General features: G+C 35.0%; 1 protein-coding gene across 4 annotated transcripts in view; it reads left to right on the top strand.

Annotated features, from left to right (window-relative positions):
- LOC125679262 (uncharacterized) overlaps window positions 1-14,506 on the top strand; it is a 62,242-nt gene extending 47,736 nt beyond the window's left edge. For 3 of the 4 annotated variants that reach the window (XM_048918357.2, XM_048918358.2, XM_056155755.1), the window contains 8 exons: window positions 1,109-1,261; window positions 2,853-3,047; window positions 3,190-3,285; window positions 3,589-3,615; window positions 6,868-6,942; window positions 7,580-7,651; window positions 9,709-9,808; window positions 9,902-14,506. In XM_048918357.2, coding sequence (XP_048774314.2) covers window positions 1,109-1,261; window positions 2,853-3,047; window positions 3,190-3,285; window positions 3,589-3,615; window positions 6,868-6,942; window positions 7,580-7,651; window positions 9,709-9,808; window positions 9,902-10,367 — 1,184 coding nt within the window. In that variant the 3' untranslated portion in view covers window positions 10,368-14,506. The remainder of the gene's footprint in view (window positions 1-1,108; window positions 1,262-2,852; window positions 3,048-3,189; window positions 3,286-3,588; window positions 3,616-6,867; window positions 6,943-7,579; window positions 7,652-9,708; window positions 9,809-9,901) is intronic. The other variant, XM_056155754.1, reaches the window with a different exon arrangement.

Below are 14,506 nucleotides of genomic sequence, written 5' to 3'. Positions count from 1 at the left end.
TTGTTGAAAACCCTGTACCATTAACTTGTTTGTCAGTAGCCTGCCTAGATTTAAAAACTGATCATACGCAGAACAAATTCTTGCGTATCGAATCAGTTGAGAGACAAAAACACCATATGCAGGTGATAATGGAATATTGCTACATAAATATGGGGAATTGACGATGGAGAAGCTGAACTCATCCCGTTTGTCATAAATCTGGGTTGTTAGTTTGCCATTAATATCTACATTGAATAAGATATCTAAGTATGAAGCAGAGGTGGACGACTCTGGTGTCTTTTATTTTGAGTTCACAGGAATATATATGTATATCGAATCGGCATATGAATGAAAATTATTGTTAATAGATAACACGTCGTCGATATATCTAAATGTGGAATTGAATGCCACATCAAGATATTTTTGTTCTCATGTAGAAGTTTTTGAATAAATTATGCGTCATAAGAATGACAAAATTTGTAATGAATCACGAGTATATACCTGCTGAATGGACTCAAAATGTCCTTTGATTTATCACTGTTCGTTATCTTCACCTTTCATATAAAAACGTGATATTGAAATAACCTTAACAGAAAAATAAGAACTGTGACACCCATTTCTCTGTTTCTCAAAAGAATGTACACGTTCACAATTCTATTATAGTTGTTACATACAAAATATATCTCAACGTCAGAAAAATCCATCCTCAAGGAATGAAAATGGTTTCTAGTAATTCCATGTGATATTTAATAAATGGGGGCAGTTTGCGCATTATAAACCGTGAATCGTATAAAATTAGTAGAAACCTTCATTCTTCATTAATTAATTTAGTGAGGCAAATTTGATGTTTTTTGATAACTAATTTTTTAAAGAAAATGTTACTTTGTATGATGCGGAGCAATATTTCCATTGCAACAAAATGGAAACGGAGGAGCCAAACATATTGTGACGTCATTTCAAGGACGATATGTGGCGGGCCTTATCGGCAACTTAGTTTATACGATTCAAAGAATGGCTATAAAATCAAGTGAACCAATCAAATTGCGGTGTACAGGTACAATTGAATTATTCTAAAAGAATACGAAGGAAAGCAATGTATATCTTATCAAATTTAATATTTTTTCCTTAGTGAGGGATTTTGATTTGGAAGCAGATCAACCGACAGAGGACGGCAAGCAATGTGTAATTGCCAGGTTGAATTTGAAGATATTTCCCGTAACTTACACCCTGCAGCAAACAACATGCGAGGACACCCAGTTGACACTGTGTCAGGTTATTCAAGGTTTGAAGCCATAAAATATCGTTTTTCAATTTCTAAACAGTTCTTTTTTCATGTATTTTTTATTCCAGGACCTCGATCAAAGATATTTAAAAGGGTAACTGTCAGGGATGGTGCCCAGACTTAAATTCCTCTGTTGATAGTCGTATGTCCTGCAACATCACCCCAGAGCGTTAATATATTTTTATATCTATAGCAAATTGATCTTTTCGGTGATAATTGCAATTTTTCTATACCAATAGTGCATGATACGAAGTATATGTATACGTAAACAGTAGATCTGAAAAAGATCAAAATAACCAGTGTTATCAAGCACTAGAGTTCACCATGTGGGGATAGCAGGTAATGAATTCAATGAATTAATACCTTATATAAGATAAAGACTATACCATATATTACAATGAAAAGTCAAAAGAGTCCAAATCAATACATATTACTCTGTAGCTTAATTTGTACAAGAAATAAAGTTGATGTTGAATTGCTGATAATTGTTCAGAATAATGATTCAATAATCATAAAGCACGTAGCTGGTGTATCCGCCTTGCCCTCCATCTTGTATATAACCAATAGATACAACAAACCACACAAACAGGACTTTAATCACTACCTCAGTTGGAAAGTGATGAAGTAAAATATGAAAACTTGAGGGATAGTATTACCCTGCACATTCTTCACATGTGACCGGTCGACAGGGGATGCTTACTCCTCCTGGGCACTTAATCCCACCTCTAGTCTGCCCAGGGGTCCGTGTTTGCCCAACTCTCTATTTTGTATTGCTCATAGGAGTTATGAGATTGATCACTGTTCGTTATCTTCACCTTGCATTGGTCACTGTTCGTGATCTTTACCTTCATGACTAAATTTTATCGGATGATTCCGTGTAAATTAAGGTCCCATGTGACGGTAAACATTGCTAAATGACACCCAGTAACTAGCATGATATAAAGTATTGGCACTTCATGCTCATCTAAAGCTCTTGAGTGGGAAATTCCCCAAAGAAAATAAAACTTCAAAAGGTATATCAAATGAAAAGTAATTTGTTGAAGTTAAAGCAGATCAACAAGTCGTATCAAGCTCTACGGGTATTTATTGGAGACCGTTTAACTATATGTAATTTCAGTCTTTATTTTTCAATGGTACAAAGAAAATCCACCTTGTCTTTCCAGTCGGTATGAAACCTTAAGTATCATGTACATACACAGTGAAGTTAAGATAATCATATAAAATGCATCGTAATATTCGCCTAATAAGTATGCTTTGCTTAAAATACAGAAACGGGGGGGGGGGCATATAAAGTGAATATAATGTGAAATAAGACGTATCTGCAATGATGATCTATGGCATTTCAATTCCTAAACCATTCACATCCATTGTGCAACGTGATTTCATATCACTTAAAACGATCAAAATTTCTCCGATGTCACAATAACTGTTTTAATCTAATTCCTCTAAATTATACTTTTCGAAACATAATCATTTTTTCGAAATGTAATCATAAGGAAAATGTAATCAAATTTAGAAATTGACATACAACTGCTAAAACACATATTGTGAATATATCATTTTTAATTCCGTTTTCATCACCTGTTTACAGACAAAAACATCACCTACCATAACCTTGGAAAGCAAACGTACTTTGAAGCCGAAAAAGCGTGCTTTAAACGCTCTAAGACAGTATTCAACCCTTATAACTTCAATCCAGGCCTCCTGGTAAGGTTGTTCAATGTAACACGGGAAGTAACTGTTTGGACATCAATAACCAGACAGTTCTACTGGCGGAGACACTCAGGTATTACCTCACTTTTGTATTCCTTGTTGGAATTATGAGATTGATCACTGTTCGTAATATTCGCCTTTTCATGATATTTGTAATAAATCTATTTTCAATGATAATGTCTTCATTTATATCACGCATCAATTAAATTTTATAGAGGAGTTCAAAACACTGTTCTGTTGGGTTCTTGGTGACAATGGTACTCTGAAGAGCACATCCTGTAATAATAATATAAAATCCATATGTTTCAAAGGTAGGTTTCAAATTTTCAATTTAAGAATTAAATACATGAATTTTCCCAACGGCAACACTGTTCTGTTGGGTTCTTGGGGACAATGCTACTTTGAAATTACTGAAAAGCAAATCCTGTAATAATAATATAAACTTCATATGTTTCAAAGGTAGATATAAAATTTTCTATTTAAGAATAAATACATGAAATTCATTTTAAAGGATAGTAATCCTTCATTCATCTTTTACATATTCCTAAAATACATATTTTAAGTGTCATATTAAATACGCACCTAATGTTTTATGATATCTCCTTTTATTTCAGTGAAAGGCGCTAGAATTAGTTCATCAGGTAATTTTAAATCGATTAGAATTCTTTTACATTTATCAGAGATTCATATTTTACTGACTGAACGAGAAAATTTACAATGTTGTGTTTTCATTATTACGATTCATTTATTTCAATAATGAAAGTGAAGTTCAGTATCTTTTATTCTACCATGACTTCATTTTAGCTTCTCAACACTTATTGATAATATTATTCACTAACTTTTTCAAACTGGGTTGAACGCTATTCAGATCAGAAAGTGTATTTGTGCGATTTAGCGCAAGCAATAAAGTTAATATTCGTGAGTAAAGCTAAAGTAATGATCTAGCGTGTGATCTCCCAAGCTACCGTTATTCAATTGTCTTATTTAATGAGAACTTCTGATAACAATATATTCTAAATAAGATATTATTTTAGGTTTTAGAAGGAAAAAGTAATCGTGACATTTTCATTCAAATGTCAATTCGATATATCCCAGTGAACTTCAAATAAAAAACACCACAAAGTCTTCCACATCTGTTTTGTACTTAGATATTTTATTGAACATGATATAAACGGTAAATACATGTAGGCATTAATGGCAAACTAACAACTCAACTGTATAACAAACGGGGTGAATTCAGTTTCTCCATCGTCAATTTCTCATATTTATGTAGCAATATTCCTTTATAATCTGCATATGTTGGAATTCCCTTGGGCACGAATTGTGCTCCTTTGTTAGCTGACCTGTTTCTATATTCATATGAAGCAGAATTCATTCAAAAACTTGTACGCGAGAAGAAGAAATATCTTGTTGTGGCCTTCAATTTAACATTTAGATATATCGACGACATTTTGTCTATTAACAATGATGACTTTCATTCATATGTTGATTCGATATATCCCGGTGAACATCAAATAAAAGACACCACGGAGTCGTCCACTTCTGCTTCATACTTAGATATTTTATTGAAAGTAGACATTAACGGCAAACTGACAACTCAACTGTATGACAAACGGGATTATTTCAGCTTCTCCATCGTCAACTTCCCATATTTATGTAGCAATATTCCATTATCACCTGTATATGGTGTTTATATCTCTCAACTGATTCGATACGCAAGAGCTTGTTCTGCGTATAGTCAGTTTTTAAATCGAGGCAAGCTACTAACAAACAAGTTGATGGTACAGGGGTTTCAACAGTCTCGATTGAAGTAAGCATTTCGCAAATTCTATGGTCGTTATAACAATCTAGTCCGTCAATACAACCTATCATTGGGTTAAATGCTGTCTGACATGTTTCATACCGATTGTTAGACCGTTCTTGGCACACTGATTTTGACTACGGATAACTCCGTTTACCCGATCAGGATATAAGGATCACGGTGGATGTGACCGGTCAACAGGGAATGCTTACTCTTCCTAGGCACCTGACCCCACATCTGGTGTATCCAGGGGTCTGTGTTTGTCCAACTATCTATTTTGTATTGCTTATAGGAGTTATGAGATTGATCACTGTTCGTTATCTTCACCTTCCATATGGTGTTCATCTAGCTCAACTGATTCGATAGACAAGAGTTTTTTCTGCGTATGATCAGTGTTTAAATTGAAACAGGCTACTGACAAACAAGTTGATTTTACAGGGGTTTCAAAGTCAGCATTTCGCAAATTCTAAGGTCTCTATAACAATCTAGTTTGCCAATACAAACTGCCATTGGGTCAAAAGCTGCTTGACGTGTTTTATACCCATTGTTAGGCCGTTCTTTACACACTGACGTAGAAATGGGGCGGTCATTCGGATGAGACCGCCAAAACCGAGTTCCCTGTCACAGTAGGTTTGGCACGATAAACAACCCTCCCTGCTCAAAGGTCGTAAGCGCCGAGCATAAGCCTAACTTTTACAGTCCTTCACTAGCAATGGTGACGTATCCATGTGAGTGAACAATTCTCGAGAACAATATACAGTCAATCAATCAACTCCGTTTACCTGATCAAGATAAGGGACTTACGGCGAGTGTGACCGGTCGACTGGGGATACCCACTCCTCTTAGGCCCATATTCACAAAATATCTTACGACTAAGATGAAAAACATAATTCTGTCTGATAATCAAATACCGATCCCAAGGCCACAAATATGTATTCAACTTTTATAAACCATGGATGTACTTTACATATTAATTAAGAAAGGCTACAAGCAATGAAAAATAAGGAAATTACCGTGTTTGTAAAATTTGATCTTAGTCGTAAGATATTTTGTGAATAGGTGCCCAGATCCCACCTGATGTGTCTAGGCGTCCGTGAATGAAAAATTCTCGACGAGACGTAAAACATATGTGATTTCTTTCGTTTGAGGAACGAATTAGAAAGAAATCAATTTCTACTTGGTAATTATAATGAATGGATTATTCCGGATATTTCAAGTTTTCAATTCGAATACCTGTATAGGTATGTTCAGTCATGCAGTTCAATAGAACCGGTTTTAATTGAGTAACGATGTAAAATCAGTTTAGGACGACACGTAGAGCAGACAACACGTTTAAACTTTATACTAATACTAATTTGTATTTACATTGACGTAATTATAGTACGTTGTATTGTTACAACATTAAAGCTGCTGCGTGTCGTTGCTAGTCCAAGCTGCTGCGTGTCGTTGCCAGTCCAGTTAGAGTGTTATGTTGTTTTTATTACTGATCTTATATCAGAAATGAATGGTTTTAAAGGAGAAACAATCCTCTCCAAACTAGCCATTAAGGATGAGAATCATAGGTCTACAACTGGTGGCTTTCAGTGTGAAAAAAAAACACATTCTCGAAAAGATAAAAACAAACAAACATAAAATAAAGATCCGACAAAAGGAAAAAGGATCAATATTTCAAACGACTTTCTTCAGAAAGATCCGCCATATATTACCGACACCAAAATCACCAGATAAGAGGCAAAATACGTTGTCGCGTTGGAGGATTACACTTTTATTATTATTCTTATGCACCTCATTGTTCGGAATCCTTCAATTTAGGGTATATTCTTAGGGCCTGTACCATTATCGTCATGTCAAAGTCAGTGATGTGTTAGATAAATTATTAAGAAATATTGTTTCTGCCGTTATCATGGTGTCGAGTTCTTACCCTATTAGCGGAGAGGCTCAATGGTTAATTTCCATTTCTCGGAAAAACTCAGAAAGACCTCGCACAATTTATTTTTTTAATGAGGTGGAAAACCAGGTAAATCAAATGTATGCAGATAACTTGCTTCGTCTTTAAGAATTTTAACCTTGAATTAATTCTTTTGTATGTAAGAAATCATCACTATAACAGCCACCTCGATCAACAGCGACACCATCACCAACGGTCATCCACAGTACACGACAAAAAGTAACGTACTATATTGTTGAATTCAACAAGCACGGGTTCAAGGGTCATGTAATTTGGAAAGTCTCAACCTTGTCGTTTGTAGCATGCTTGCTTGCTCAATTGTATATATGTGTATTTATAGTGCTAAGATTCCTATAGACTAAATTTGTTTGCCTAACTGATTAAGTGTATTCTGTTTCTTAACCTTGCTAACTCGTACTAAGAAGTCCTTCATATAGAGTTATTTCTTGTGTTATGTTTCACTTGATAATCATGTCATTCATACTGGGATGTCACCAGCTTTAGGTGGCGTACCACAGCTTCATTCACGCCACTTGCAGCTATTGGACCTTTTGGTTCTTTTACGTGGCAATGCCTACCATGACACGTTTTCAATCTTTCTAAGTCGTTTGAAAGACATTTGACTTTCATCTAATGTTGAGAGCTTAGCGATGAAACAGTCGCTATCTATTTCAATTGCAAGCATAAGCATCTTAGGTTTGACACAACTGCCGGAGATCAAACAAAGAACCTCCCGGTTGCGAAGCAAGCGCCATAATCATTAGGCTCAAGTCGCATTAGTGCAGGAGACTTTAACGATGTAATTTCACACGTATTGTAATGATAATTAACTCAATATCACGATTTTATATCATAGAAACTTTCAACAATAGTACCATGAAAAGTACCACTCACCTTATGAACTCCACAGCGATGAAATCAGATTCAGGTATGTAAGATTGCACGCATTAATTGAGAGTGAAAATTGTCTGTAAATATCGTATGAAACTGTTTAAATCTGTCACTTAACAAAATTCAAAATTACAAGTTTAGATAAAAGAAAATATAAATATAGAATTACAAAACCAAACAATACAAAATCATGTTTTCCATTAAGATACCGATAAAAGTTGAGATGTATCGTGTATTTTGCCACGAAAAGTAACAATATTTTACAATGAAATTTAAAGGAAAACCTCTTTCAAAATATGTTTATCCAATCTTCGTTTCATCTTTTTGTTTCGATATATTATGAAAGGATTTGAATTTATATGCAAATCATACCGATTGAAATATAACGCCTTGAAATAGCAAAATCCTAAAATATGTAGCACTAACATCGAACACCATGCAAGTCCTATATCAAAAATAACCTTGCTTAGATAAAATTTTATATAATCTTGAAAACCCTTCCTTTTAAAAAAAAACAACAACCGAAAAAAGCATTTTCGTAAAACATCAGCTTTATAAAAGAGACTTCCTTGGAGTAACAGTAGTAGGTGTAACTTCGTACAAACATGAAATCCAAATATTTGGTGAAACGATATTTGATTATATAAAATTCAAGTTTACTTGTACCACGCAATTTCATAGGTACATCAGACTTTTTTAACATTATTTATATCGCATGTCCTAGGAATGAAGTCACAATACGTTTGGCTGTTCTGTTTCTATTTTGTTGCTACAGCAATATTGGTCCGCGCAATATGATATTCACATTTTATCTAGAATTGTTTATCAAATAATATCAAGCGCGATTTACTGAAATAAATTATATGGAATGAAATTGATCTCTCTCATTTTACGATAAAAACTAAGTTGGGACAGTTTATGCTATTTTGAAAACCGCTTCGCGGTGTATTATTTATAGTTATTGATTAATATGATATCACGTGTTTCTAAAAATAGATGAGGGAGAATTTGTTATGGTGTAAAATTGAATGCGATTGGTTATGTTATGAAAATAAACAACCAGTCAAATTCGTTTTTTCCAATACACTTCTCGTAAACAAAGATGAATGCAAACGTCAAAATGCAAGGTCGTTTTTCGACCATAATTCATGATAAAATGAAAGCAGTGATTGAAAATGTGAATTCAGCAAACACAAATATAATAATATTACAGTTGTGTAATATCGGTAATACCTGACATCAAAAGATGAGATCACCAACTCCGAGACTTTCAAATGCGGTAAATTGGAGGATTTGCTAGCGCACGTTTACGTGAAAGTCCGAACGAAAGATACATATATGTAAATGTACTCGTGTTTAAAAAAACCTCAACAATACTATCCTACCAACAGGAGCTACAAACATTCCTAGAATGAATCAGGGAAGTCAATAACGCACAAGGGGTGGATCTAAGAAATCCACTAAAACTTTTAACGCAAAATATTTGTAAAATATATGGAATATCAACCATTTACACAAACCGTTTCTATCGTACCACAACTATGCCTTCTTAATGCTACCCAAATATCGAAGGGACACATCATGTCGCTCACTTGTCACAAGACGGATATTTGAGTAGGTGATATCATCTATTCAATATGAATAAGTGATATCACTTTTGAAAAGATGATATTACAAATTCTTATTCAGATAGGTGATATTATAAATTCAATACGAATAGGAGGTATGACCTATTTTGATAAGTGATATCGCCAATTTAAAAATTCCGATAGCACTTACTTGAATAAGAATTAAAATACCCATTTCACTAAACGGCAATAGATACCAAATAGGCGCTTCAAGTTCTGTATAACCAATAAATGTTTGCAATGAATCGACATTGATATACCTGTAAGACATACTTGTACATCTCTAGAACTACATGTATATCACTCTTTTTCTCCAGGAGGATTTCCTCTGCCGTGAGGTTTCTTTCGGTGTATTTTTTTTTTAAATTCTTTTGCTACAACTGGAAACTTATAATAAGTAGTTCGACAAAAGTTAGAAACATACAAGTATACCAATAAATAGTTATCTTTGGTCTTTAAAATACAGATACCAACGTAGCATTATATGTTGGAGTGGGTGCTGCTGTCACCTTCATCATTGTCTTCACTACAGTTTGTCTAGTTTACAGGAAGCGGAGGAGCTCACGGTGAGATCATTCATACGTTAGTCAGTCGTTTTGAAAAATAGACAGTTTACCATGAGTACCGTAAGAAATTGATGCAAGAACGTTTGTCTTTAGCAGAAATAACATGAACAGTGCGGAAAACGGAATACTTCTAACTAAGAATGTTGTCCATTCAAACACATCCGATCTAGAGTCAGTATCGATTCCAGAGAATTTCACCTCAGAAAACAATTCACAGCACGAAACGGACGCCACTAGCAACTGCACCACGGAAACCATGGACAATACTTGTGGTATGGATACTTCCGATCTAGTATTAGTATCGAATCCAGAGTACTTCGCCTCAGAAAACAATCCACAACACGAAACGGACGCCACTAGGAACAGCAGCACAGAAAGCATGGATAATACTTGTGACACGGATACTTCACAAAGTCAAAGTGAACAACCGATATATAGTCAAGTGAACAAAAAACCTGTTGATTATAATGATGATAGTATGCTTAAAAGGGGGACAAGGTTTAATGCTAATACTTTTCAAACCGAAAAACGTCTTAGCAAATTATTTAATAACAATTAGGCTTTCTAGATAGACATTTATGAATTTATATTTTTTATTTATTAAATGCCATCTGTTTCTGTACCATCTGTGATGAACTGAATATTATGAACATATGTACCTCATCCCATTGATCTGCATTAAGAGTGCAAAATTGTTTTATTTTGGTCGCATTTCGCTAAAGGATTCACCAATTGTTATACGCCCGTATTATGTTATGGCGCTGTCCGTGCGTCTGTCCGGCAGGCTGGCTGTCCGTCCGTCCGAGGTCATGTTTTCAAGACATTTTTCCATAACAGATGCATGTACGACTTTGCAATTTGGTCACAATTTCTCCCTCAAGATATATAAGAGTGAGTTTGCACTTTAGCTGGATTGGTCCATCCTTGACCTACTTTAAGGCTAGTGGGTCAAACAGTTTTCCAGACTTTTTTTCGTTACAGATACAGATATTGCCCTGAAATTTACACTTAAAGGTCAAGTACGGTGATTTTCCTAAAACTTGAGTTTTATACATAAAAATGTCTGTCGTACACTTATGGATGAATTTCCATGGCAATTTTGATAAAAGTCACTTGGCGTGAATTACACGGCACTATCAAACTTTTACCTGAGCGATCGATAAATGTGTTGTGACGTGAGTTATCGCTCGTAGCTTATGACGTCATCTGAGACAACTTTCGATTGCATTGGTAGGCTTTTATAGTGTTTACATAGAAAAGTCCTGTATTTATGGTACAATGCGCTGCTTTGAACTGCAATGTGAAATCGGGACAGGGATTAAGTATGTTTCTTTTCCCAAAAGATCCTAAATTTCGAAGAATTTGGACACTGAAAAGAGACACTGAGATTTGTGACGATTAAGCCACGAGGATCAGTGAGCGACACTTTTTAATTAACGAGGATCAGGTTCCCATCAGCCCTGACGCATCATCCTGTTTGACTCCAAACAAAGTGCAAAGTGATATTACCTGGGCATCCTACAAAACAAGTTGAGGGATGTATTTCAATTATAAAAAGTTCAACCCAAAAAGGGGGATGCAATCCATCCATCTCTACATCCACCACTGAATTGGTTTTAATGCGACACTGTATTCATTGGGTTTGTGATTGCACATAAAAATTAATGTCACCCATTACCTAGTTCGAATATTGTCGTACTCGTACTATATTTATAAGGGACTCATCATTTCATTTCTTCACTATATAAATTTTGAAAAAATAAAGTATAGTAAAAATGGAAATGAATTCAATTTAAACTACCCATTTTGATAAAACCTTATTTATTGCGAGGTCAGTCCAATATTTCCAAAGCTTTTTTTTTTTTCATTTGACGTGTGTTGTGAAGAAATTACATGTACTAATAGGCCTAATTTACATTTTATGATATTGTATCTACATGTAGATGTTTTTTAAAAAAAAAAGGGGGGGGTACAAATAACGCTGTGCACAATAAGTTTTTTTCTTTTGTCTTTTGTTGCTCTTTTTTCAAAAAGGCATTTTTCAATTAAATATATATCTAGCTAAACACATTTGAATCTGAATCTGATCAATCTCATACTAGTAAATCGCATAAAAAATACAAACGTGAGAGTCAATCTAGTTAAAATCAGATCCTAAAATACGCTCACAATCGCTACTATTGAGTATACGGCGAGTATCTATGAAGTCTGATTTTGATTAGCCTAGATTGTGTAAAATACAAAGGTTATCTTTTGATAGAACATTTTTTTCCAATATCATTCCCATTTTCTATGGACTTGCCCGGTAAATAATTTCTAAATGAGATTCCGATGAGATATTTGTCGAACATATACATGTATATATCATATAAATATTACTACCTGATGGTTTCGAAACGCCGGGTGCAGGTACAAACATAAAAGGTTGAATCCCTAAACTCAAGTGTATCTACGGTATTTCACCGTCACTATCCACGGTGTTGCTAAAACTGGCAATTTCTCACAGAAATTAAAACGATGATATACAGGCGTAAACAACTACAATTGTCTCAAATGACGTAATAAGAAAGGGCGACAATTCCTTCATTCGTTTCTATATAAACAACGATTTTTGAATAGGTATTTTGCGCATTTACCTGGATTTAAAAAAATAATAAACACATCAATAAACTTTTCAAAAGAGGTTTAAATGAATTATAAACTTTATTTTCAAATCTATTTTTATTACACTTGACCTTTAAGCTTCCTTTAAGAAGAATACAAGTTCAGTTTGCATTTCAGTCGAATTGGGCGGTCCGTCCGTCCATGACCTACATTAGGACTAGATGTAGGTCAAAAAGTTTACCAGGCTTTTTTTTTTATTACTTATACAGATATTGCCCTGTATTTAGTCAAAGGTCTCCTTTTGGAGGAATACAAGTTCAGTTTGCATTTTAGCTGGATTGGCCCGTCCTTGACCTACTTTTGGGTTAAAAATAGGTCAAACAGTTTTCCTGGCTTTTTTTGTTCATTATGGATACATATATTGCCTTGAAATTTGGTCACAGGCTTCATCTTGGAGCAATACAAGTTCACTTTGCATTTCAGCTGGATTGGTCTATCCCTGGCCTACCTTTTGGCTAAAAATAGGTCAGACAGTTTTCCGGGCTTTTTTCATTATGGATAAAGATATTGCCCTGATATTTAGACAAAGATTTCCTCTCGGAGGAATACAAGTGCATTTAGCATGTCGGTTGGATCGATGCACTATGACCTACGTTAGGGGTAGAAGTAGGTCAAACTGTTTTCCAAATTTTTTTTCGGTATGGTCACAGGTATTGCTCTGAAATTTTGTCACAACCTCCCTCTCAGAGAAATACATAATCAGTTCACATTTCAACGTAATTGGTGCACCATGACCTACTTTAGGGCTAAAAGTAGATCAAATGGTTTCCAGGACTTTTTATCATCATAGATAGATATTGCACCGACATTTTGTCACTACCTGCCTCTCAGAGAAATACATAATCAGTTCATATGTCAGATGGATTGGTGCACCAATACCCGCTTTTCTATTCAGAACGTGTGTTGTATCAATTCAGAGTGGATAATATGCTTCCAGGTTGAATTTGACTCTCCGACGGGCGTATATTGTACCGTTTGTTGAATTTCACTGTCCGACGGGCATATATTGTACCGTTTGTTGAATTTCACTGTCCGACGGGCGTATATTGTACCGTTTGTTGAATTTCACTGTCTGACGGGCGTATATTGTACCGTTTGCGGTACTCTTGTTCTGTATGCAATCCGGTTCCCTATGTTGTTTTAAAAAGCTTTGCATTTGTATAGAAGCATTTTTCACTGAATCCCGTGGGGATCCGAGTTAGAATAGGTCCTCGCTACCCCTTGCTTGTTGTAAGAGGCGACTGAATGGGGCGGTCTGCCGATGAGACTGCAAAACCCGAGGCCCCGTGTCACAGCAGGTGTAGCACGATAGAGATCCCTCCCTGCTTAAAGGTCATAAGCGCCGAGTATAGGCCTAAATTTTGCAGCCCTTCACGACAATGAGTGAAAATTTATAAACAATATATAACCAATCTTTCACTGATGCTTAGCTCACCTGAGCTTTTCTGATTGAGTGTTTTTTCATGTGCCGACATGCATATACATAGTAAATAAATTGTCCATAGTTTCTTCATAATTCACTGTGAAAGTATGGTGAGAAGCGATAATACATATGCTCTGGTACATACCAAAACATGTAGAACTAAAACCCTGTATTTATCTCTCCTTACCTGTGCAATATCTAGTTTGCAATCACAAAATGTCGTACTATTTTCAATTGCTTTCCAAATAAATATTGTGCATGATCATTTTTACAGATCTCCCTTCCCTAGACAAATCCTTACTTATAAATAATAATCGGGAAGAAACAAATTTACAAAAACATGTATACGAAGGTTCATTACGCTAATATCTTGGCGACATATTAGAACACAAAACTTAAGGTTTTTTTCTTTAAAAAGATGCTTGGTTATTATGATACAAAGCACATTATTTACTGGAATGAAGTTACTCATCATTGTCCTCTACCATATGTGCAATTTTTTCAAAACTTTTCACAAAAACTTGCCTAGTATTGTCCATGTTGTCTATTTATATACCTTATTTGTATTATTATGACGTAGAAAATAAACGCAAACAATTTTTATATAATCA

Source organism: Ostrea edulis, chromosome 2 (assembly GCF_947568905.1).
Source record: "Ostrea edulis chromosome 2, xbOstEdul1.1, whole genome shotgun sequence".
NCBI classification, from domain to species: Eukaryota; Metazoa; Mollusca; class Bivalvia; order Ostreida; family Ostreidae; genus Ostrea; species Ostrea edulis.
This window is presented reverse-complemented; position numbering and strand designations above follow the sequence as displayed.